At 40.8% G+C, this 25,983-nt stretch overlaps 1 protein-coding gene across 2 annotated transcripts; it reads right to left on the minus strand.

Annotated features, from left to right (window-relative positions):
* Positions 1-2,645: 2,645 nt before the first annotated feature.
* Positions 2,646-24,146, minus strand: LOC103724188 (vacuolar protein sorting-associated protein 32 homolog 2-like). 2 transcript variants are annotated; one of them, XM_039120004.1, is made up of 5 exons: positions 23,968-24,146; positions 7,502-7,601; positions 6,588-6,673; positions 6,416-6,500; positions 2,646-3,081 (listed from the first exon to the last, which is right to left on the minus strand). In XM_039120004.1, the coding sequence occupies exons 1-5, from the start codon at positions 24,034-24,036 to the stop codon at positions 3,044-3,046; spliced, it is 378 nt and encodes a 125-aa protein (XP_038975932.1). In that variant the 5' UTR covers positions 24,037-24,146; the 3' UTR covers positions 2,646-3,043. The 2 variants fall into 2 exon arrangements, with proteins under 2 accessions (XP_038975932.1, XP_038975935.1); XM_039120007.1 differs by lacking the exon at positions 2,646-3,081 and adding an exon at positions 3,225-3,585 and having other exon boundaries at positions 23,968-24,143.
* Between the last annotated feature and the right edge of the window lie 1,837 nt (positions 24,147-25,983).

The following is a 25,983-nucleotide window of genomic DNA, read 5'->3' on the forward strand; positions in this document are numbered from 1 at the left end:
TTCTACCTCAAGACATGCATGCACAGCCCATTTTTTTGTGTAGATTTGATGGAAAATACCAAATTCATCTCCCCACATATTAGTGAGAGGGTGTGAGATCGAATGTTTTAAGAGTATGTGCAGGAAATAATTAAAACTAAGAGCTCGGAAAGCATCTCCCCACATACATACTACTTTCCGTCATTGATTTCCAAACAACTTTCATACGATAGCGTAGAATGCTAATTTGCACCTGAAACTGTTTAATAAGCACCCGCCACAACTAGATAATCAGCTCCTCTTCTTAGTCTTCTATGTTAACTTCATCAGTTCCTTCATTAGAAGGTCCATTCGCACAAAATTCATATATTTTGTCCAAAATTTTCAAACGAGTACGGGAACAGACAAGTTGACTTTCAACCTAACCAAATAAAGATTCAGATAGAGTGAACATAACATGATCATACGGTGGAATATCCTAAATGCAAATTTCAGATTTGAGGCAGGCATCTAAGCACTATTTATATCCTGAAGGAGAAACAGAAAACAAACAAGAAATTTTCTAGGAGTATATATTGCCAAAAAATAGGAGAAACTCTTTGCAATATTTCAGCACCTAAAAGTATGCGTTTCAGAATCTGTTTGTAATTGAATAGGTATACCATCTTTACTTTAATCCTTATTTTCAAGACCAACTCATGGGTTGAGCAGGGTTGATCGATCAACATTTAAAACGAAAGAGAAGGCATATGCAGTCAATGGAATTGGTTTCAGGATCAGCAGCCAGGATCTTGTTGCAGCTAACAAGAACATGTGAGTGCTCTCTGAACTCCCGAATGATCGCGTTCGAGCACATGATCGAGGGGCCTTATTAAACTTCAATTCTCCCGACAGAGAAATTTCCAACCCCATACGCATCCAAAATTTTCGATGACTCGATCGGCTCAAACCGAATAAAGTCAGCCTCAGAAGTTGACTATTGACATCCTAGGCAAAACTGAATTGTCCTCACCTCCACGGCCTCCCGCAGAAGAGTGTTATTGAGAAGGTGAGAAGGTACGTCAAGCGTCAACAGGCCTCCATAGCTTCAATCATCAGCTTACATGTCACTGTTAATGGTCAGCCTCTTCTGCGTTGGAAGTCGTGTTCTACCACTCAAGGAACATGTGCTCCTTGAATTCATAAAGACCGGTTCGAGTATCCTTTCCCTGTTCCTAAGAAAGAGATCTGATTTTTTTTGAAAAAATAAATCTCCACGCTCCTTATTCTGAAAGTCATTTCATTGAAAATTGTCAAGGTAGCGAGCAACAAACTAAATTAATTATATGCTGCACTAGAATAAGTAGTCTTGACAAACAATATACGAAGTCGGAAGTTCGAGAAGTTATGGTGACAACTAACTTGATTTGTGTCAGGCAAAATAAAATTTGCGAGACTTTCTTCAGATTAGAAGAAATTCAGCATGATCAAGTTGGTCAAGAGACTAAACTTTCCGGGTTAGATCTTGGAAGATCATGAAACAATTTTTTTCTCATAAGAAATAAACAAAGGGGATATTTAAGATGGTGACCTTTAATTAAGGTTTATTTAGCACTAGCAAATAGAAGAAAAGAAACTGCCATGAGAAAGCTAGAGTTGAACAAGCTTGGATGATGCTTTAAGGACGAGGTTTGCCGATAAAGCTATGAGAAGGGATCTGAAAAAACTAGTGTGATGGTTCAAGAAGAGTAGTTAGCAAGACCAATCAAAGCTACTGGCGTTGGAATGGAATGTGAATTCCATATTTAGTCCATTTCAATTATTGTTATTGCAATAAACTCAAAAGGTCTACATTTCGTTTGGAATCATCTATCTTCAATGAGGGAATACTAATTCCACTCTTAGATGAGAGGAATGGCCATTTCTACGAGGATGGAAATGACTGATATTTTTGAAAAATAAACTGAAGAATAGCACCAAGCAATAAATTTGATATGAGTTAATTATCAATAATTATGCTATAATAAAAACTATTGATAATGTAATTAATATTTTAATCAAAATTATTTTTATATTAAAAATAATAGAATACTAAGTAATATGCACTATGATATTATATCAATTGTTACTTTGAAGGTTTAATATGTATTATACTAGCAAATAAGAATCGTGCAATGCGTGTTACGCGTGTTACGTGAAAGAACTTACGAGAATATAGATGTAAATTATTAAATAGCATTGATTATAAAATAAAAATTTATTAGATAAATACTAAATTTCAAATAAATAATATATTAATATAAACATATAAATTAAAATCCATAAAAATAGAAAGCAATAGCACAATTCATTGAATATAAAAAATATATAAAATTAAAATATATGAAATATGTAACTTAAGATTTACAAAGTATGAACAAAAATAGGAATAAAATATAATAAAAATATAAATAAATTAAATTAAAATTTTAAGATAGTATGTTTTATATATATATTAAGAAGTAAAAAATAATAGTATAAAAAACAGAATTATAGTCATCACAGAAAATAATAAATAAAATAAAAAGTTAAATAAGAATAAAAATAAAATTGATATATATTCTAATATATAAATAGCTAAATTGAATATTAGGATTGAATTGCTATTTCTCTTCCAGGCATTCTTTAATTGCATCAGAACTGCGAAATAGAAATCATAATTTCCATTCTCTGCCTTCTATTCCATTTCCCATTTCAATCCGTTCTGATTCCTGTGAACCGAACATATGGTCAAGTTGGTTAGCGACAGCCTATTTAGATTCCATCTCAATATTTATACTTCCCAGAGCTATTCCTTCGTAAAAGGATATAGCGGCCAGACCACCGGAAAGTAGCAACATTCACGTTAACAAGTCCCGTTTGGTACCTGCAGCAACCAAGGGGCATGTTGGGGACTTGGAAAAGGCAAATCAGAGATTCAGGTCCATTGTAGAACTCCATTGCAATATTTCTCCAAGTGCACCCGGAAACTTTTCAGACTGCTGCAGCATCCTCCTCCATCGCACTCCATTACCGTTAGCTCGAGTGGGACTTTCCAATTCCACGCCTATAGAAACTTCTCTAGCTTCCAAACCACAAAAGCATCTGCTACCATTGAAAGATCATGTCAAATGGGAAAATAGTTTCTACCATATCTCATGCATAAGATAAAACACCAAGGTATCTTGCATTGAATTGGGGAGCTAGTGCTTCTCCCTAGGCTCCCAGAGGCTTTATGATCACTCATATTCACATAAGCAGGCAACTGATTCCTGCTTAAATTTGTAGCTGAATTTATTATCACCAAGTTATTACTTAACCTTCTCAATATAACACAACACCAGGTTCTAGGGTCACTTACTTATAAAGAACCTGAAAAGACATGACAGAAAGAAATTTGAACTGCCAGCTTAGTTGTACAGGATTATATACAACAAAATGGTAGCGGGTCATTCCTAATCTATACATTGAATGAGACATTTCCTGGATATCCATGAAAGGAGTTCCTAAAAAGTCAGCTCTCTCGATCTTTTCATCTGGAACTACCTCATTTTAGTTAAAACTTGATTTAATGGCATTAGCGTACCTCTAACCAGCTTCCACCTCAGGCTGCAGTTACAAGACAAACTGTAAAAATATGTTTGCACACAATTGAGTAACTATAAAAATATCAAAACATAACCCTTTTTAGTTTGAGAATATGAAGTGATTCTTTGAAAATGCTCATATTCTGCCCTATGGACTAAGTCGGGCATAAATCATAATTTGAATAGTTCATTTTGGATAATTGTGCAAAATGCTCATAAATTGCACTTTGGACAGCGAAATTAGACATAACCACTAATTGGACTTATAAAAGCTTATAGAAGTTATTTTTTCCTTGCATTAATTTCGATAGTTCTCATCTAACTGATCAGTTAGACATTAAAGATCAACAAGCTAGTGTAATTGACAAGGTCTTTAAATGCTGAGATATCAGCCATCTGGGTGGCCCGATACTGATATGAACTGAGATCTCATTTTTTATATCACAACATGGACGATGTGGTGATTTCACAAAAGAAGAAAGTCATTCTAAGATCTCAGCTGACACAGATATTAGATATCGATGGCTCAGAAAATATTAATTTATATTGACCAAGACATTAAGGACTGAGATTTTACAACATGGGATGGTGAGTGGCCAATACAAATATGAACTGATATCTTGGCCAAGATTTTGGTCAAGATAAAATCCCCGGTGCTAGTTCAGCAAATTGAAAAGGATTCTTACAAGTATGTTGCTTAAGGTAGTATATCTGAAAGGATCAACTCGTTGGCAATCTATAGGTGTCCCTTTTATGCCACCAAAATTTCCCTCTAAATTTACTTGCAAATATATATTATGATGAAGGTTCTCTGTTTGTCCAAGTGAAGCTAGACTGCACTCATTAACTTGGTGTCAACATTACCAAGGATAGCCTGGACTGAATATAGAGCCACAAAAATGGATATACAGCATCTTGCAGAAATTTCCTCCATTAAATATGATCACCCCAATTGACCTGATGCTTTGAGATCTGCAGCCTGGTTGATGGATAATATGTGTCCTCCTTGGAGGGGAATTTTCTTTTTCTAAAACTCCTCATGCCCTTTTGGTTGCTAAGAAAGTGAAAGAAAAGAAAATTTGTTATCAAAGAACCTTCTTTTCATTGTTTGGCTGTTAAAAGAAAATATAGGACCGAAATTTTCTCTAACAAGCGTAGGCAAGTGGCTTAAGATATCTTAATCTTTTCTTACCCACTTTCTCAACAATTTTCTTTGCAATTTTATTAGTTTAAACAAGCATGAGATAATACTTGATTTCCTTTCCTTTTTTCTTTTCTTTTTGTTGTCCTGCTGATTTGTCTTTGGTCTCTTTCACTTTCTCAGCAATCAAACAGAGCCTTCATCAGAGTCATGGAGCAATGGAATTAGAAATGGATTTTATATCTGACAAACCAATCGCAACAGTACCGCAGCGCATTACAGGAAGTACAAAAGAAATGGGGTAGAAGAAGAAGAAGTTAGAGAGCCAAACACCCTCCACCAATAGGTCTGGGAGGTTGATGAGGATTCCATCTTAAAAGGCAAGTGGAATCAATAGTGTAATCATCCAACCATGAAAGAAAATAAAACCATTTATTTAAGTTCCATCTAAAGTCACCTTATTACCTCGAAATATGTAAAGACACACTTAAAAGCTGTTTCAATGCCCTGTTTTCTCATCCATGAATAATTTACTTTGATGGTTGTCACCATCTCAAACAGATGAGAAAATTTGCTGCAGCCCAATTATTTTCATTCTAGAACTACTATATTATGGGCCATTAACTTGGACATTGAATAAGCTATTTAAAACAAGAAGAACTTCTTGGTGAGGAGTCCCATCATGTAGTACTTATCCTATAAATGAAAAGTAAAAAAATCAGATGGGTTTTAGTGAGGAGTCGCATCATGTAGCACTTCTCCTATAAATGGGAACTGAAAAATCAGGGGGGTTTTGGTGAGGAGACTCAATCACAATGTTTGGATATGTGTCATTAGAATTTAGAATTGTAGTTGGTTCACCTCTGTTTAGTGAGGATATGTCAAGAAAAAGATAGAATTCCCACCATATTCTCCAAAAATATTTTTTTCGCTTCTCTAGTACAAATATTTTTTATAGCAAAGAAAACAATTAGAAGTTAATTTCATTATCTGAAAATTGGAGCTACAATCATACAAAAAAATGCAAAAAGAGCTTAGTGGACACTCGTGTGGGTAGAGATCTCCAATCTCAGACAGACGAGAAAATTTGCAGCAGCCCAATCATTTTCATTCTAGAACTACTATACTATGGGCCATTAACTTGGACATTGAATAAGCTGTTTTAAACATGAAGAACTTCTTAAAGTCAGTCAAATATTGCATTAAGGTTACAAACTACAAATTTGATATATAGATAATTGAGAATATATTGACTAAGCCCATAAAATAGAGACCTTTGACCTTAATGTCATCTATTCTATGTTCTAGTAACGTGTCATCAATCAAGCAACAAATGTGATTCCTGGGATTATTTGGGTAAATTCTTGATTTCTCTTATTGTTTGGATCCTCATGGATTCTCTTTGTTATAAGAATCCCAATCTGAATCTATAACAGATATGGAAATTTTCCATTCAACCTAGGTGTGCTTGCAAATTGATCTATTTGTGATTATTATATCCTCATTTCCAATACATACTCATCACAGAAGCCTACATGTGATCTCAATAACCAAATAGCTTCAATTGGTGTTAGAGCAAGAATCTCCTTTTTAACCTTACAAAGCCATCTCACAAGCAAATAATAGCCACAGTATAGGTTTATTTTTACCACAGAAAAAGAAAAGGCAAGGTAGCTAGTTGAAAAATGAATAAAAAAGATGGCAGACTTACCTTTGTCTAAGTTTTCTTTCAGATTACTTGTCATCTGCTGAACCTGTCCACATTGAACTGACAGTTTCTGTGGTAGCTTTTGCTCCTTCAGCATCATAACAGAAAAATGCGCAGTGAAGTCAAAAAGAATGCTTCTGACAAGGAAAGGAAGATAATTGAGAGTAACCTATACCTGATCACGAATGTGCGACTGAAAACTGCAAAGTTGCTCCATTTGACCTTCATAAAATTTCTTTCTCTTCAAACACTGCATTGCCGCTGTAGAATACAACTGGTATATATGATTAAATTTGCACATTATAACATAGAATGGTTTAATGTCGACAAATCATAATTAGAGCCAGCAGTAAACAATAAAAACCTTGTTAAATACCAGATTAAAGTGCGCAAAACCATCTGAGAAAGCACTCAATGAGTTTTGACGATATAAATAAAATATAGAAGAATAGCAAGGGGTTTGATCTTAAAATACAGCCATATTTTTGGAAAAATGAGAAGGCATCATGTTCTCAGCCTAGGAATCAAATTCTGCATTGGTGATTTCATAATTAAACTCTTTACCATGCATATGTACAGATCAAGCCGCTTGGCAACTAGCTGAAAGAATGTGCATCACATGCCCGAACAAATTTGCATAAACAACACATATTCGGTTATAGCCAATAACAAAGTGGAATTCTGAAGATCCCAGACCGTGAGAAACTAACATCTATATAAGTGGTGCCAAGGGGGATTGCAGAGCCATGTGGTATGTAGTATGATGATTGTATGAGTACCATGCTATTAGTATCGGCCACTAGGTTGAATGGATGCACTTGGCGTAGTTTCTCAAGTCAATGAATTCAGTTATAACCATAACTGAGGTGGCAGTAGTGCAGTCGTGCACAGTGGCATGAGTAGTACAAGAGAGAATTGATGAGCATCTAGGATCAACTGGTAAAATTTTAATCATGCATATATCTATTTCACAACATGACCTGCCTTTGAAAAGTCACGTGGCAAAACATGAAACAGTATTTACACCCAGATCTAGTTTATATAGCATTAGATGTTTAATATTTTTTCAAGAATTTGATATCACTGAACCTTGTTTTTTCTTTGCCCTTGTAAATTCTTTGGCTCTCTCAACCTCTACAGAGATCTTCTTCTGCAAAATAATCTCCTTTTTCCCAAGCATTTCTAGAGTCTGCATGTAGAAAATTTGCAAGTGACCAATATATCAGAATGTCTCTCTCAAATCCAAGAAATTCAAAAACAATATAAAGTCCTAAATATTCTACCTACATTCCTTTAAAAGTCAAGGCTAACTACAAAATCCACCATCAGAGCTTAAAATCTTGGATACTCAATTCTATTCTAAAATAAACAATTCACAACTGTCACAGTGCACAAATATGTTTCTCATGTAAAGAATAAGGAGACTATATTTGATTAATAGAAATTGTTTCTTATGCAACCATCTTATGTCAATACATGTGCTGCTGAACATATGCATAGGTAATGCAATGGCTTAAATGCAGAAATGTGGAAAGCCTTAATATAATTGAAGAATGAAGCCAACATTTTGAACATCAGAAATGTCATCTGCACATGAAATCTAGATAACAAATTTCATCTTAATTCTATCATTGTGCCAATCTTACTAGAGACCTGGGCTCCAATCTCTGCCTTCACCAGGTTTGGGATGTTGGGGTATTTGGAGGAGCCAGGAGGGCTTTACCGCTTGCTGTGGAGCCCGATGCCTATGGACTTCTTTCTACCAAAAAATGCCCCTAATTCATCAAGCCAAAACACCTCTAAACATAAAATTATTCCTAAAATACAGACATATTGAAGCTGGAAATTTTCTTTTTGTGACATGGAATTAGTCCCAGTTGAGTCCTTATCAAATACTTTGTTAGTTTAAAATCTGTGAGATTTTGAACAAGATTTAACTGAGTCGGTCCATCAAAACAACAAATTCTGACATACATAGGCTACCACCACCACCCCTTACTCTCCCAAACCCTACCACAATTGCTTCCTCGAACTTTCACACATAAGAACAGCATAAAAAGGCCAGCTCCAAACTCATGATAACAATATGGAAAAGCCTGATCCCATTAAAGTTCACATTCTAGAAGTCCTCTTAATCTTTCATTTTGTTTTATGATAAGCAACCTCTTTTCTATGGCTTTTTCATTTTTGGGTCCATTTCCAACTATTAGAACACCCTATTAAGGGAAGAGGAGAAGGGAGGTGATTAGGATTGAGGATGCATGCTAGGATTGCAGGCTACATAGTTATAAAAAACGGACAGAAGACTGACCCGGATAAGGGCCCAAGTCATCTAGTCATTGTTCCTACTTTCGAGCCAATTAATCTGACCAGGTTAACGTTAAAATATATTAAAATAATTTAAACATGAAATATTAGATATAATAAGAATAACATGCACAACAGTTGATAAGCTTAATACTTTAAACATTACTCATTAAGTTACATATATCTGCATTCTACACTTGAAGCATGAACAATAGTTAAAATTATGTAATTTTTAAATTATAAAAATATATATTTAAATTGTTATAAATACTAAAAATTAAAAATATATAAAAGTAAAAAATATAATGTTATTTCTTATCATAGAAAAAAATTTGACTATCAAAAGAGTTAGTCTTGCATACTTAATCAAAAGTGTTAAAGTGCAACCTTTATCTAATGATATATATAAATAGGTATAGTTAAATGATCAATATTATACAGCACTAAACGGGAGTATGTTAGTACCTGAAATCACAGCAATCTGAATCAGGCTTTCAGCATGCATATTTAAGTTTTTCTTGACCCCAACTGACTCGGTTTAACCCGTTCGAGTTGCCAGGATTTCGTGAAAACTGGGTGGTTCAACCCAATTCTTATCAAATCAACCGCATTTCTAGTCTCTGCACAAAACTGGACCAAACAAGCGACCGGTTTGCCAGTTTTTTGACTGAATGGATCGGTCTAGTCCACTTTTTATAGTCATGTTGAGCGATTCCTGATTATTGTTGGGCACTAAAAATAAAAGGAATCTTAAAAACAGGTCTAGTTATCTTTCACTTACAGGAATCCAATACGAAGAAGTGCTGTTCAAATTCTAAGCATATTAAATATCTATTGCTTAAAAGCAGCAAGGTTAAAAAGGAGCAAGATTTAAAAGAATGACACCATCTCTCATACACGGGATTATCTATCTTATGATTATAGGTAGAGTAAAAGTTGAGCTTTAGGCTTATTTTGCTCTTCTTTCATTCTTTTAAGGAGATGCAAGGTGGCTCCACCACTATTTCCATCAAAGACAGACAACCACAAACAAACTCCTATTGTTGAAGGAGCTAGGATAGATATTGGAGAGTGAAAGGATATGGAAATTAGCCTACTTAAATTTAGTTGGAGAGAAATTGATTTCCTTGCCGCCCTTCTTATATAAGGATTGGCACTGATATAGTTGTTACATACTTGAACTATTAATGAGATACATATAAAGGGAACACCACAAGTCATAACACAACAAAATTGTTTAAATGTAAAAAAAAATGCGAGTAACCATCAAGGTTTTTAAATCTTGATACATCAATCATCTCAATAAGTGGCTGAGATGAACCAAGATCCTGGTTTATCTTGGCCAATATGGTAAGTGGGAAAGAATTTCAATGCAACCGCGAGATCTCGACCGATATATGTAATGTCCGGGCCCACAACCTACTAGGCCCAATAAGAAATGGGCCCAGTTAAGGGTTGGGCCCAAATTTCACTGTGGGCAGTATTATTATAATGGATAAAAAAAAAAAAAAACGAAGGGATAAGACCGACAGGGAGGGGTTATCTCACCCCCTGCTGGCAGCCGATGCCGGCGCGCCGGAGACAGGGGGGGCGGCGGCCAGTCCTGGAGTATGGAGGAAAGGAGAGGATGGGACCTCTCAGAGGGGGGTTTCATCCTCTAAACAATTATTTAAGCCTCTGCCGACAACCCCAAGTCACAGACCCCCCTAAACACCGAACGAGAGAAAGAGAGAGAGAGCCGAAGCCCTGGAGCCTAAGGCCAAGGAGCCCTGAAGCTCTGAGAAAGGGGGGGACTACCCGAGAGGAGGCACTGCCCGACTGAAACCGACTAAAACCAGGTATGGACCCCTTTTAATAAAATTTTAGGGAGTGGAGAAACCCTCTGTGGGGTATTCTCCCCTCTGTTTCAACTATGGGACAGAGAGGAGGAGACCGGCAGAAGGGAGAAGAGTCACGGGCCGGACCCATAGACCGCGGACCGGCCTGAGAACGGCCGCGGCCCAAGGCCAGGCCCGATGACCACTCGGGCCGAGCCGCCTGCAGGGCACCGCAGCCTCGGCTGCGGCTACCCTAGGGCTCGGGGGGCAGCCCTGGGCCGCCGGATCTGGCCGAGCCGGCAACAGAGGTGGCCACAAGGCCACCAGCCCCGGCCGGACCGCCACCTCTTCTCCGGCAAGAGGTGGTGGTGCCGGAAGGAAGGACCAAGGAGAAGAAAAAAAAAATAAAAAAATAAAATTAAAATGAACTCACCGGACCTTGAAGCTCCATCCTCGGACGATGGCCTTACCTCGCCGTGGTCGGAGCAGGAGGAGACCTCCCAGAGGAGGTCCAGCCGCGACCCTACCTTCTGGCGCTCTTCCCCTTCTCCGGCATCTCTTCGGAAAAGAGGAAGGGCCGGCCTTCCTTTCGCCGGCGCTCCGGGGGGAAACTCCACCTCGGTTGGTAGATCGGGGGGAGCCTCGTCTCCCCGGCCGCCTGCAAGGGAAGAAAAAGGAAGAAGAGGAGGGTTTCGGTGGGCCGGAAGTCAGGGTTTCGGTGAAAATAAAGAAGAAAAAGAAAAAAAAAAGAGGAAAGAGAGAGCAAGGGAGGAAAGGAGAGAGAGAGGAGGCCGTAGATCCGGCCGGAGGAGAAGAAGAAGGCCGAAGGACCGGCCGGAGCAACCGAGGTCGTCGGTAGAGACGAAGGAGAGAAGAGGGAGAGAGAGAGAGAGGGAAAGAGAGGGAGTGACCGAGAGGGGGAAGGCCACAGATCTGGCCGGAGGAGAAGAAGGGGAGCCGGAGGGCCGGCCGGAGGCATGGGTTCGGTGGAGACGAAGGAGAAAAGAGAGGAGAGAGAGAGGAGAGCGGGAGATGAAGAGGCGGAAGCCTCTGGAAGGGGGGAGAAAAACCTGATGACGGGTTCGCGGGTCGGATCCGAATCCGAACCCGCAACCCGTTAAGCCCAAAGAAAAAGAAAAAAAAAGAAAAAGAAAAAGAAAAAGAAAAGGGAAAGGGTTTAGCCAAATTTGACTAAACCCGAGCCCAATCAAATTGGGCTAAGTCTGGACAAGCCAGACTATAAATTTAACCAAAATTTAAGCCCAAAGGGAATGAGGCCCAAACCCAATTCGGCTGGAATTGGTCCTAACAGACCAAACTAATGGAAATCGGCCCAATTAAAGCCCAATTCAAGCCAATGTAATTAATTTGGGGGCCAAATTGATCCCGGATTGACCCTGACTCAGGCCCAAACGGGTCACAGTGACCCTAAACCCGAAATTAAACCCAATTAAGCTGGGAATTAAGCTTAGTGGCCAATCGGAAGGCCAATTAAGACTTATGAGCCCAGCCAAGACCCCAATACAGAGGAATTAGGCTTGGGCTAAATTTCAGGTAGAAAAGGAAATAACATATTGTTATTATGACATGATTGTAGGTGACTTAGGACTCGTCACCAGGACGCAGGAGACCTAGGAGAAAGGCAAATTACAGTAAGTAACTTGTTTTAATCTTGTTGTGAATCGTGTATGTAAGTAGCCTGCCCTAATCTTTATGGATCATACATGAAATTTAACATGTTATGCATGTACTGTAGGCTAAGAGCGATATGTGTATCTGACATGCTCTAGTTACACAAGATATGATGATATATGCTTTATATTCCGTTATGCCTACAAAATACTGGGATTACATTACATGCTAAGATATGAGTTATGAAATATGAACATGAGTGGCACATGTCATTCACATAATTCACTAGTGGTGCACATATTATGTTTCATAACTCTTGTGATATATGCAAAATGAATTGAATTCCTTATTATGATTAGCATGAGTGTAAAGAATGGTAATGATTTGCTCTAGCTGCATATTGCATTGTAAAAGGGTACCTAAAAACTCCTATTGCTACGGGCCGAATGCAACTGAGCCGGCCTTGCCAGTGGCCGATAATGACTGAGCCAGCCCGCCAGTGGCCGACTAATAACTGAGCAGGCCCCGCAGTGACCATTAATGAATTCGCCGTAGCATCTATGAGGTACTACCTATACGGAGCATTATTTATGAACTCTTAAGAGCTACTGACCTAATGTAACTGAGCCGGCCTTGCCAGTGGCCGAGAATGACTGAGCCACCCCGCCAGTGGCCGCCTAATAACTGAGCCGGTCCCGCCAGTGGCCAAGAAAGACTTCGCAGTAGCATTTAAGAGCATGACACGGCAATGCCGGTGGCACGATTTTTCCTACATGTGCATATTACATGATTTCTTGACATTGTAGGATACTGTTTTATTTACTTAGCATGGATATTTTATTATGACGATTGATTTAGTAGCATAACATTGTCAGCTTCTCAAAACTCTAATAAGCATGGTTAGCAATTTTTAGTCGATTCGACAAGATTATGCAGGATTACTTACTGAGCCCGTGTAGCTCATGCCTGTTCATATTACGGTTTTTTTTTAGATCACCACAGTGACAGCTGCCAGAAGCATTTTTCTTTTGGCACAGGGCTTCTTTATTTTTGGGGGATGATATAAATAAACTTTTGTGTATATAAACTATGTAGAAAGCTCTGTACTTTATATGAACCAGTGGGTTGTAATACTCATTTTGATATATACAAGTTTACACTGCTTTTGACTACCTGTTGACCATGTACGAGGCTGCGTGCTATTGTGGGCAGTAGTCCGGCAATAGCACGGCGTCGTCACGGATCCGGATCCGGGGCGTGACATCTCGTGGTATCAGAGCTTTAGGACTAACAAGAACAATAACAATAAATTGGGGTTAACGGGTAGTTAAGGGAGTTGAGACTTATTAGGGTATATTGACCTTACCTTTGGAATTTTGGTTGCAGTAAACACTATAAGATATGGAGGATGATAGGAGGCCACCGTCCCCAGATCCTAGCTACCGCTCCGAGTCCCCCGGATACACCACGCTCTGGGGCAGGTAGCGCGGATCTAGCTGGAGTGTACCAGCTAATAGTGCAGCTCCTCCAGCAGCAGCAGCAGATACAGCTAGCTACCCTACAACCAACCAGCTCTTATTATGAGAGGTTCCGACGACTGAACCCACCAGTATTTGATGGCGGACCGGACCCGATAGCGGCCGAGACATGGATTCGGATATGGAGAAGATGTTCCAAGCACTCCCAGTTCCCCGAAGAACGAAGGTCCGATTAGCCATCCCCCAGCTGAAGGGGAGCGCCGAGTTTGGTGGACGACCATGGAGACCGCATACCCCGCCAGCAGGATTACTTGGAGGGACTTCACGAGGCTGTTCTATGCAGAGTATTTCCCGGACTCGGTGAACCAGATGAACAAGATGAATTTTTGACACTGACGCAGTCCGAGCATATGTCTGTCCTGCAGTATGCCAGCAAATTCAACGAACTGGGCCGGTTCTGCCCCCAGTTCATGGAAAATGAAAGGAGTAAGGCAAGCCGGTTTGAGCGGGGGCTGAGGTTACAGGATCAGATCTCGGATATCTTCTCACCTATTCACCTGCTACAGGACGTGCTGGACCGGGCCTTGAAGGTGAGGCCGACTTGATGAGGCCGGACTTAGAAAGAAGTGATCTGACGAAGGCCAGGTCAGCAGGAGGACAGAGCAGTAGGCCCAAGGGCATCAAGGGTCTATGATTAAGAAGAGGCAGAACCGAGGTTGCCCTAGCTGCGGAAAGCATCACAGTGGGCCCTGTCTGAAGAAAATTGGGGCCTGTTTTACATGCGGGCAGCTCGGACATATGGCACGTGACTGCCCAAAGAGGGCACCCAGACCTCCTGCAACTGAGGGCCAGAAGCCAACGAACACCCCCCGAGTATTCGCACTGACTCGCCAGGATGCTAGTGCGAGCGACCAAGTGGTGACAGGTACACTGCCAGTTAATTTGATTGATGCCTCTATCTATTCGATTCTGGTTCCACACATTCCTTTGTGTCAGTTAGTTTTTCCAAACAGTTGCACTGCACATCTGAGAAAATAGAACCATTGCATGTTGCCACACCCCTTCAAGAGACAGTGATAGTTGACACTAAATACAAGAACTGCATAATTCAGTTGGGAGGAAAAGAATTAGAAAGCAAATCTTCTACAGCTGGACATGCATGATTTTGACATCATCTTGGGGATGGACTGGATTGTCCCAGTATTATGCCCACATTGATTGTTACCATAAGAAAGTGGTATTCCGAATGCCAGGAGAACCAGAATTCTTCTTTCAGAATGACGATACGCCCCCTCAATGTAAGCCGACACTGCATTTCATTTCTTCCTTGCGAGCCATTAGAGCACTCAGAAAGGGGTGTACGGCCTTACCTGGCATGTGTCACGGATACCCAAAAGGAAATCAAACTAGAAGATATTCCGGTAGTCAGAGAATATCCGGATGTTTTTCCTGAAGAGTTTACCGGGACTACCCTTTGATCGAGAAGGTCGAATTTACTATAGACCTCACCTTGGAGCAGGACCTATCTCCAAGGCTCCTTATCGGAATGGCCCCTGCTGAGCCTCAGAGAATTAAAGACACAATACAAGAGCTTTTGGATAAAAAGTTCATTCAACCAGTGTGTCTCCATGGGGAGCTCCAGTACTGTTGTAAAAAAGAAGGATGGGAGCATGCGGCTGCGCATCGATTACCGGGGAACTGAACAAGATAACTATAAAGAACAAATATCCTCTGCCCCGGATCGACGACCTGTTTGACCAGCTGCAAGGTGCCCAAGTCTTCTCCAAGATAGATTTGCGGTCCGGTTACCATCAGTTAAAAATCAAGCCTGATGACGTGCCAAAGACTGCATTCCGAACCAGGTATGGGCATTACGAATTTCTGGTTATGCCATTCGGACTGTCCAATGCTCCAGCTGCTTTTATGGACTTAATGAACAGAGTCTTCAAGCAAAATTTAGATCAGTTTGTGATAGTCTTTATTGATGATATACTGATTTACTCAAGGAGCAGGGAAGAGCACGAAGTTCATTTAAGAATGGTACTACAGACCCTTCAGAAGAAAAAGTTATATGCCAAGCTGAGCAAATGCGAGTTCTGGTTGAGCAGCGTGGCATTCCTCGGTCACGTGATCTCCGGGGATGGGGTGTCAGTAGACCCTAAGAAAATAGAAGCAGTGGTAGATGGCCTCATCCCACCAATGTCAAGGAAATTAGAAGCTTTTTTGGGACTGGCCGGGTATTACCGACGGTTTGTGGAAGGGTTTTCCAAAATAGCCACTCCCTTGACCCGATTAACCAAAAAACGGGCCAAGTTTATCTGGGACAGCAGTTGTGAGAAGAGCTTCCAGGAGTTAAAACAGAGGTTAGTATCTGCTCCAATTTAACTCTGCCATCCACAAATGGAGAATTTACTATTTATAGTGATGCTTCCAAAACCGGGCTAGGCTGTGTATTAATGCAAAATAGCAAGGTAGTAGCCTATGCCTCTAGACAGCTAAAGCCCCTATGAGCAGAATTATCCAACCCACGACCTGGAGTTAGCTGCAGTGGTCTTTGCCCTGAAAATCTGGAGGCACTACCTGTATGGAGAGCATTGTGAAGTGTACACTGACCATAAGAGTTTAAAGTACATATTCACTCAGAAAGAATTGAATATGCGGCAAAGAAGATGGTTGGAACTCCTGAAAGACTATGATTGGATATCAAATATCATCCAGGCAAAGCTAATGTGGTGGCTGACGCTCTAAGCAGAAAGTCAAGCAGTAAGTTCATCTGCACTACTCACCACCCAGCCACAGGTTCAGAAGGATCTTGATAAGCTGCAGGTTGAAGTAATTGTACAACCTACAAAAAGTCTGCTGGCCACTCTAAGGATACAACCGACACTGATCGACAGAATAAAGATCGCTCAGCAGTCTGACGCACGCACAGGTCAACTCAAGGATGAAGTGGAAAAAGGGTTACGACCCGAGCTCCAGATTCACTCAGATGGTACCCTGAGGTTCGGTCATCGATTGTATGTCCCAGCTGATGTGGAATTAAAGAAAGAAATTCTAGGAGAAGCCCACCAATCCCGCTTCTCCGTTCACCCCGACAGTACCAAGATGTACAGGGACCTCCGAGAGCATTACTGGTGGAAGGGTATGAAAAGAGAAATAGCTGAGTATGTTGCCCGATGCATGACCTGTCAGCTGATAAAAGCAGAACACCAGAGGCCGGCAGGGTTACTAGAGCCATTGGAGATTCCAGAATGGAAATGGGAGCATATCACTATGGACTTTGTTACAGGGCTTCCAAGAACAGTAAAAAGGAATGACACAGTGTGGGTGATTGTTGACCGCCTCACAAAGTCAGCTCACTTCCTACCCTTTAGGGTTGGAACCTCATTGGACAGGCTGGCCCAAGTGTACATTAATGAAATTGTGCGCCTACATGGAGTGCCAGTGAGCATCGTCTCTGATCGCGACCCCCGATTTGTATCCAGATTCTGGGGAAGCTTTTCAGAAGGCCATGGGTACCGAATTGAGGCTCAGTACCGCATACCACCCCCAGACCGACGGTCAGTCAGACCGAACAATACAGACCCTGGAAGACATGTTAAGAGCTTGTACCATGGACCTAGGTGGAGGCTGGGACGACCACATACCTCTGGTAGAGTTTGCCTACAACAACAGTTACCATTCCAGCATCCAAATGGCACCATATGAAGCTCTATATGGAAGAAAATGCCGATCTCCTCTGCATTGGGATGAGGTCGGAGAGCGAAAACTACTCGGTCCTGAATTGGTCCAGAGTGCTAGAGATAAGGTACTGCTAATAACGCGGAGACTACAAGCCGCTCAGGACAGACAGAAACGATGGGCTGACAAAGGCAGGAGAGAATTGGAATTTTTGGAGGGAAACTTTGTCTTCCTAAAAATTTCTCCGTCAAGGGGTGTTACCCGATTTGGGCGGCACGGTAAACTGAGTCCCCGCTACATCGGCCCATTCGAGGTTCTCGCTAAAGTGGGCAAGGTCGCCTACAAGCTGGCCCTACCTCCAGAGTTATCAGGAGTACACGACGTCTTTCACGTCTCCCTCCTACGCAGGTACATCCCAGATCCCAGCCATGTATTACAGTATGAACCCTTGCAGATAAATGAAAACCTGACCTATGAGGAAGCTCCTCTGCGCATCGTCGATAAGAAGGAGCAAATTCTTCGGAGGCGTACCATCCCTTATGTCAAAGTTCAGTGGGCCAACCACACTGAACGGGAAGCCACCTGGGAACTTGAAGAGGAGATGCGCCAAAGTTACCCCCAGCTCTTCGAAGATAGAGGTATGTATAATTTCGCGGACGAAATTTATTTTAAGGGGGGTAGGATGTAATGTCCGGGCCCACAACCTACTAGGCCCAATAAGAAATGGGCCCAGTTAAGGGTTGGGCCCAAATTTCACTGTGGGCAGTATTATTATAATGGATAAAAAAAAAAAAAAAAACGAAGGGATAAGACCGACAGGGAGGGGTTATCTCACCCCCTGCTGGCAGCCGATGCCGGCGCGCCGGAGACAGGGGGGCGGCGGCCAGTCCTGGAGTATGGAGGAAAGGAGAGGATGGGACCTCTCAGAGGGGGGTTTCATCCTCTAAACAATTATTTAAGCCTCTGCCGGCAACCCCAAGTCACAGACCCCCCTAAACACCGAACGAGAGAAAGAGAGAGAGAGCCGAAGCCCTGGAGCCTAAGGCCAAGGAGCCCTGAAGCTCTGAGAAAGGGGGGGACTACCCGAGAGGAGGCACTGCCCGACTGAAACCGACTAAAACCAGGTATGGACCCCTTTTAATAAAATTTTAGGGAGTGGAGAAACCCTCTGTGGGGTATTCTCCCCTCTGTTTCAACTATGGGACAGAGAGGAGGAGACCGGCAGAAGGGAGAAGAGTCACGGGCCGGACCCATAGACCGCGGACCGGCCTGAGAACGGCCGCGGCCCAAGGCCAGGCCCGATGACCACTCGGGCCGAGCCGCCTGCAGGGCACCGCAGCCTCGGCTGCGGCTACCCTAGGGCTCGGGGGGCAGCCCTGGGCCGCCGGATCTGGCCGAGCCGGCAACAGAGGTGGCCACAAGGCCACCAGCCCCGGCCGGACCGCCACCTCTTCTCCGGCAAGAGGTGGTGGTGCCGGAAGGAAGGACCAAGGAGAAGAAAAAAAAAAAAAAAAATTAAAATGAACTCACCGGACCTTGAAGCTCCATCCTCGAACGATGGCCTTACCTCGCCGTGGTCGGAGCAGGAGGAGACCTCCCAGAGGAGGTCCAGCCGCGACCCTACCTTCCGGCGCTCTTCCCCTTCTCCGGCATCTCTTCGGAAAAGAGGAAGGGCCGGCCTTCCTTTCGCCGGCGCTCCGGGGGGAAACTCCACCTCGGTTGGTAGATCGGGGGGAGCCTCGTCTCCCCGGCCGCCTGCAAGGGAAGAAAAAGGAAGAAGAGGAGGGTTTCGGTGGGCCGGAAGTCAGGGTTTCGGTGAAAATAAAGAAGAAAAAGAAAAAAAAAAAAGAGGAAAGAGAGAGCAAGGGAGGAAAGGAGAGAGAGAGGAGGCCGTAGATCCGGCCGGAGGAGAAGAAGAAGGCCGAAGGACCGGCCGGAGCAACCGAGGTCGTCGGTAGAGACGAAGGAGAGAAGAGGGAGAGAGAGAGAGAGGGAAAGAGAGGGAGTGACTGAGAGGGGGAAGGCCACAGATCTGGCCGGAGGAGAAGAAGGGGAGCCGGAGGGCCGGCCGGAGGCATGGGTTCGGTGGAGACGAAGGAGAAAAGAGAGGAGAGAGAGAGGAGAGCGGGAGATGAAGAGGCGGAAGCCTCTGGAAGGGGGGAGAAAAACCTGATAACGGGTTCGCGGGTCGGATCCGAATCCGAACCCGCAACCCGTTAAGCCCAAAGAAAAAGAAAAAAAAAAAGAAAAAGAAAAAGAAAAAGAAAAAGGGAAAGGGTTTAGCCAAATTTGACTAAACCCGAGCCCAATCAAATTGGGCTAAGTCTGGACAAGCCAGACTATAAATTTAACCAAAATTTAAGCCCAAAGGGAATGAGGCCCAAACCCAATTCGGCTGGAATTGGTCCTAACAGACCAAACTAATGGAAATCGGCCCAATTAAAGCCCAATTCAAGCCAATGTAATTAATTTGGGGGCCAAATTGATCCCGGATTGACCCTGACTCAGGCCCAAACGGGTCACAGTGACCCTAAACCCGAAATTAAACCCAATTAAGCTGGGAATTAAGCTTAGTGGCCAATCGGAAGGCCAATTAAGACTTATGAGCCCAGCCAAGACCCCAATACAGAGGAATTAGGCTTGGGCTAAATTTCAGGTAGAAAAGGAAATAACATATTGTTATTATGACATGATTGTAGGTGACTTAGGACTCGTCACCAGGACGCAGGAGACCTAGGAGAAAGGCAAATTACAGTAAGTAACTTGTTTTAATCTTGTTGTGAATCGTGTATGTAAGTAGCCTGCCCTAATCTTTATGGATCATACATGAAATTTAACATGTTATGCATGTACTGTAGGCTAAGAGCGATATGTGTATCTGACATGCTCTAGTTACACAAGATATGATGATATATGCTTTATATTCCGTTATGCCTACAAAATACTGAGATTACATTACATGCTAAGATATGAGTTATGAAATATGAACATGAGTGGCACATGTCATTCACATAATTCATAGTGGTGCACATATTATGTTTTCATAACTCTTGTGATATATGCAAAATGAATTGAATTCCTTATTATGATTAGCATGAGTGTAAAGAATGGTAATGATTTGCTCTAGCTGCATATTGCATTGTAAAAGGGTACCTAAGAACTCCTATTGCTACGGGCCGAATGCAACTGAGCCGGCCTTGCCAGTGGCCGATAATGACTGAGCCAGCCCCGCCAGTGGCCGACTAATAACTGAGCAGGCCCCGCCAGTGACCATTAATGAATTCGCCGTAGCATCTATGAGGTACTACCTATACGGAGCATTATTTATGAACTCTTAAGAGCTACTGACCTAATGTAACTGAGCCGGCCTTGCCAGTGGCCGAGAATGACTGAGCCAGCCCCGCCAGTGGCCGCCTAATAACTGAGCCGGTCCCGCCAGTGGCCAAGAAAGACTTCGCAGTAGCATTTAAGAGCATGACCACGGCAATGCCGGTGGCACGATTTTTCCTACATGTGCATATTACATGATTTCTTGACATTGTAGGATACTGTTTTATTTACTCAGCATGGATATTTTATTATGACGATTGATTTAGTAGCATACATGTCAGCTTCTCAAACTCTAATAAGCATGGTTAGCATTTTTAGTCGATTCGACAAGATTATGCAGGATTACTTACTGAGCCGTGTAGCTCATGCCTGTTCATTTACGTTTTTTTTTAGATCACCACCAGTGACAGCTGCCAGAAGCATTTTTCTTTTGCAACAGGGCTTCTTTATTTTTGGGGATGATATAAATAAACTTTTGTGTATATAAACTATGTAGAAGCTCTGTACTTTATATGAACCAGTGGGTTGTAATACCTCATTTTGATATATACAAGTTACACTGCTTTTGACTACCTGTTGACCATGTACGAGGCTGCGTGCTATTGTGGGCAGTAGTCGGCAATAGCACGGCCGTGTCACGGATCCGGATCCGGGGCGTGACAATATATGCAGCCCAAGATATTGAAATCCCGGCCGATATATAAATCCAATATTAAGAACTATATCTAAATATTGATTTTGAGATTTATTAATTAAAAAGTCTACTTAAGGAGGCAAACAAGTGATTGAAAAATATCAGCCAATATAAGTATATTGTATCATCTGATATCTCGAATTTTATCGATAAATAGGACCAAGATTTATACATATATCGTACTAGGAGGTGCCCGATACCAATACAAACTAAAGATTTCGACTGAGATGAAAACTTTGGTAGCCGTTGTATTTCCAGTTGGACCAATGGCTTTTTGCAACCAATATCTTACCATATATAATTACAAGAGACAGGTTTCCCAGCACGTCTCAAGATTTTATCTTCACTCCAAGAGAATCCTACTTAAATACCATGAAACTGATTATTTCCTCTCCCTCCAGTTCCCAATAATTTCTTCCACTCATGTGCACCGCGCATGCCAACTACTGGATACATAAACCCACTCCTCATCCTTAACCACCATTTTTTAGCACTTAAAATTATTGGAGGGCTTCCATGGCATTCAATTGGCAACTTTTAAGATAATTTAGTGATTACTATGACATTTTTTCAAAATCAAGATATGAATTGCTAATATACCCATAAAGGAATGAGTTAAGAGTCCATATCGAGATAGGAGTTATGAGTCGAACGTGTATGGGAACAAGGTAGCATTAATAAGAGAGGCAACTACGGGTAGTATAAAAATTTATTGCAAATCATCTTGGATGTGCAATTAAAATCCACTAGCTATACTTCAAATGGAATCTAACTCTAGCACATGTTCTCGTTTTCGATCCTAGCAGTTCATCCAAATTAAAATTCTACTCGGTTCATTTTCCTAAGATTTATCCCTCTTCTCCACTCTCCTACTTCATTACATAATAGCAGTTGTTCATAAATAATTGTTTCCTTATCCACACAAACCAAGTCATAACATTGTTTTCTTCAAATTATTCAGTGTCCAGGACCTCTTATCAGACACTTCAGTATGAGGTCTGACATAAGGTAAAAAGCACCCCCACCTTTCAGAATCATCACAATTGCTATCCTCCTGCTTATGCTGAGATGCAAAGCAGATTATAGATGTTAAAAGTGGGTATGGAAAAAAACACTTGGCAAACAAAAGAGTTTTGATATATTTTTATAATAAAAATTCAGGAAAGCAAGCTTGGGAAGAGAAAAATTACAGAAAAAAGCATAAAGGAAACAACTGTAGCATTTTTGGTTGAATTGATCAGGGGTATTTTGGAAAAATAAAGACAAATAATTGGGGTATTTTGGGATTAAGAGAGTTGGTAAATATTTCTGGTTTCTATGCAGTTGCTAGGATAAGATAATCGTGGGAGTGCCAATTTACCAATCATTCCCTTTTGCATGTCAAATACTTGAAAATCACCTCCCAAGGTTCAAAGGCAGAACCTACTCCAGATGGAAGAGGTGTCCAACCATGAGGCCATAGCTCAATCTGTCATTTTCATAATCATATTATCTGATCTGTTTCCTGCATTTAACTTTTCTTCTATAAAAGAGATTCTCCTGTCTAAACCAACAAAGTAGACTATCCTCTTCTGCTTCATTTCATTATTTTCGGCTGGATTTTAACAGAAGCATCTAAAGAGCACCTGTATGTTCTATTCTTTGCATGGACATCAGTTTCTGAACTTATTACCCATCCTTCTGTACTAAGGAGCTCTCCCATAGCAGGGAAAGTAAGAATCAATTGTGCAAAGTAGATATTATTCTGAATATATACAAATATGTGTCTTTCATCATCAGTCAACCAACTGATGAAGCTAATCCATCAGTACATTCCTCACAACTAGGGGCAAAGTTTGACCCATTATCAACAGTATCAAACTTTGAATAAGATAAACCTTAATGTGGCAAAATGTAACCGCTAATCCTATATCAGATCTACACCTCATAACAAAAAAATTAAAATTAATATTAAAATTAAAATTAAAAACAAAATCTTGGATCACAACCTCATCATCCCTTATATTCCCCTCTTTCTCGTGATTTCCCTAAGTAACTCCGAGAAATATCCTAAAAATCCCTTCAAGAACCTTCTTTCTTCATGCCTTGATCTTCAAAGCCCCAGACACCTCAGTCACCTCCCTCAAATATCCCTTGCTTTCAACTCCGATAGAATGAGTTTTCCCCACGAAAAAGAAGGGCTTCCATGCTAATTCAATCCCTAACGGCCAATAGATCACAATCATAGACATGCATTCTCTTTTACAATATCCTAAATCAATAATCATAACCACCCAGCCCTACCCCAACTGTTCTGAAATCAGCTCCAAAAACCACCTCTAGTGGCAGTTTTCTCTTCCCCGTTCTATCAATTAACACTTAAACCGAAAAATAATTAAAAATTTCAAGAAGTACTCAAATCGATGATTCCTCAAAGGATCGTAAACTTCTTGGCAACCAAACCGCAAGAACATCAGCATTCTCTCAAAAGTATGATCTAAAAAACGAGCAAAAAAAGGAACATAGTAAACATGGAGAATAAAGACATTTTTGCAGGAACGATTACAATGCCCTAATTTGATGAAAAAAATGCTCGAAAAATAAAAAAAGGGATGGGGAGAAAATGAAGGAGAAAACCTGCTTCCGCTTGTCGGAAGAAGACTTTGGTGACTCTTGCCTGCAGCCGTGGAAGAGCTTGGAGAACATGGCCGGGCGCAAGGTGGGGAGCAAAGAGTGAAGAGCTAAAAGCGAAGAGAAAAATAGGAACGCTAGCAAAAAAAAAAAGAAGAGAAAAATAGGAAAGCCGAGGAAGAGAGGACAAGTACGGGAGGGCGAGCGGGAAGTCCTTTTGTGTTTAGTCCACGGCTTCCTTCTTTTGGGGTTTGGATCCTGGAAAAATTACGACCATTTTTGGAAATGGACCGTGTAAATTGTGCAGTTAGAAGGGGTCTTTTGATCATGTGGAAAAAGGAAGTGGGATGAGTGCAGTGAGTGGTGGTCTCATGCCGGTTTTGGCTTGCATAGCGTAGGTTCCAACGTTCAGCGGAAAGATTGAGATCACTGTTTTTTTTTTTTTTTTTGGTGAAAGTTAGGAGGGGAAGGGGAGGGATCACCCCATCCGCGTAGCAGCCCCACTACTGGCCTTCTTCCACCAAAAAATATTCGATACAGGTCACAAATTTCGCATGCCTTCTCCGACCCATAAGCTTAACCCACTGGGCTCACCGCCTCACGTGTGGGTATGTCATCCTAACGCCACCTCGGTACAGATGGAAGGAAAGTATATCCGCCAACGAACCGTCCGAACGTGGGGCATCCGGTCCCCTAATTTAGTGACGCCCGCATGTTTCGAATCCGGATAACTCGGATGAAATTATCACCTCCTTACCATCATGTTACCATCTTGGTGGCATTCAGATCATTGTTAGCTAGTTCATCGGGTTCTCATGATTTATATTTTTTATTTATAATAAGTTATATTTATCAACATAAAATTTGCTATTATTTTTATCTTTATCTAATAGATATTTCAATCCACATATCTGGTTGGATTGTTAAAATCAAAGTAAATAATTTAAATATAAACACCATAAGAGGGTGCGGGGACAAAGAATATGCATATCGAACAAATCAAATATATATATATATATATATATATATATATATATATATATATATATATATATATATATATATATATATATATATATATATATATATATATATATATGCGCGTGCGCTTCATAAGACCTTTTTTTAATTTTTAGAATGAATTATATTATAAATTGATCTGGTTGGAATCAATTTGCATTTTATTTGTAATTTAGCAAACCAGGAAATTTGAATTTCTAAACTAAACTAATTCTAACTAAAAAAATATTTGTATTGTGACTATTTTGGCAAGCAGATATGCAGGAGAGATAGAGTTGGGTTAATAGAACCTAACAAAGTGCACATTGTTTTTTAGCAAGAGTAATTGCAGGCATATAGCATGTTTCATTTAATCTTGTAGATAGGAGGGCAAGTAATTAGTTTATGAAATGGCATCCATGAAAAAAGAAAAAATAAACATATGTTCAATCCCATGTTTATCTTTCTTTTTGGTAGAACCTTATCAGTTCTTTGTCATACGAACATTGCAATGTAAATGTTGATGGTTGGGTGAATGATTTTGATTTACAAAAAAAAGAAATCCTTAATGATAATCTTACATTTTACTTCGTATGAAAAAATAATATAATATTTATCAAAATTTATCTTTGCTTTTTTTAGTTATTTATGATGGAAATGTCATAAATAACTAAAATAAGTTACGTTAATTCTTACTAAAGATTTTATTATTTTCATATGAACTAGAATCTTGAAGCAATGGATAATAAGATACAATATGTACAAGAGCTTTTGCTTTATTTTTTGTATTTTTATTATAAAAATATATAATGTATATTTTGTATGCTTGTCGTATACATCAATATTACCTATCTTGTGCATTAATATTTTTTGTGCATATTTTTGCTCACTATGTGCACCAAAATAGTAAATTATTCACCAAATACATAAATATTGCAAGCTATAAGTGCCACATATTGCTTAGTTTTGATTATTCCAATTTTTCTCATATTCTTAAGCACTTCCTTACTATAGCTTGTAATG

Source organism: Phoenix dactylifera, chromosome 2, assembly GCF_009389715.1.
Source record: "Phoenix dactylifera cultivar Barhee BC4 chromosome 2, palm_55x_up_171113_PBpolish2nd_filt_p, whole genome shotgun sequence".
NCBI lineage: Eukaryota > Viridiplantae > Streptophyta > Magnoliopsida > Arecales > Arecaceae > Phoenix > Phoenix dactylifera.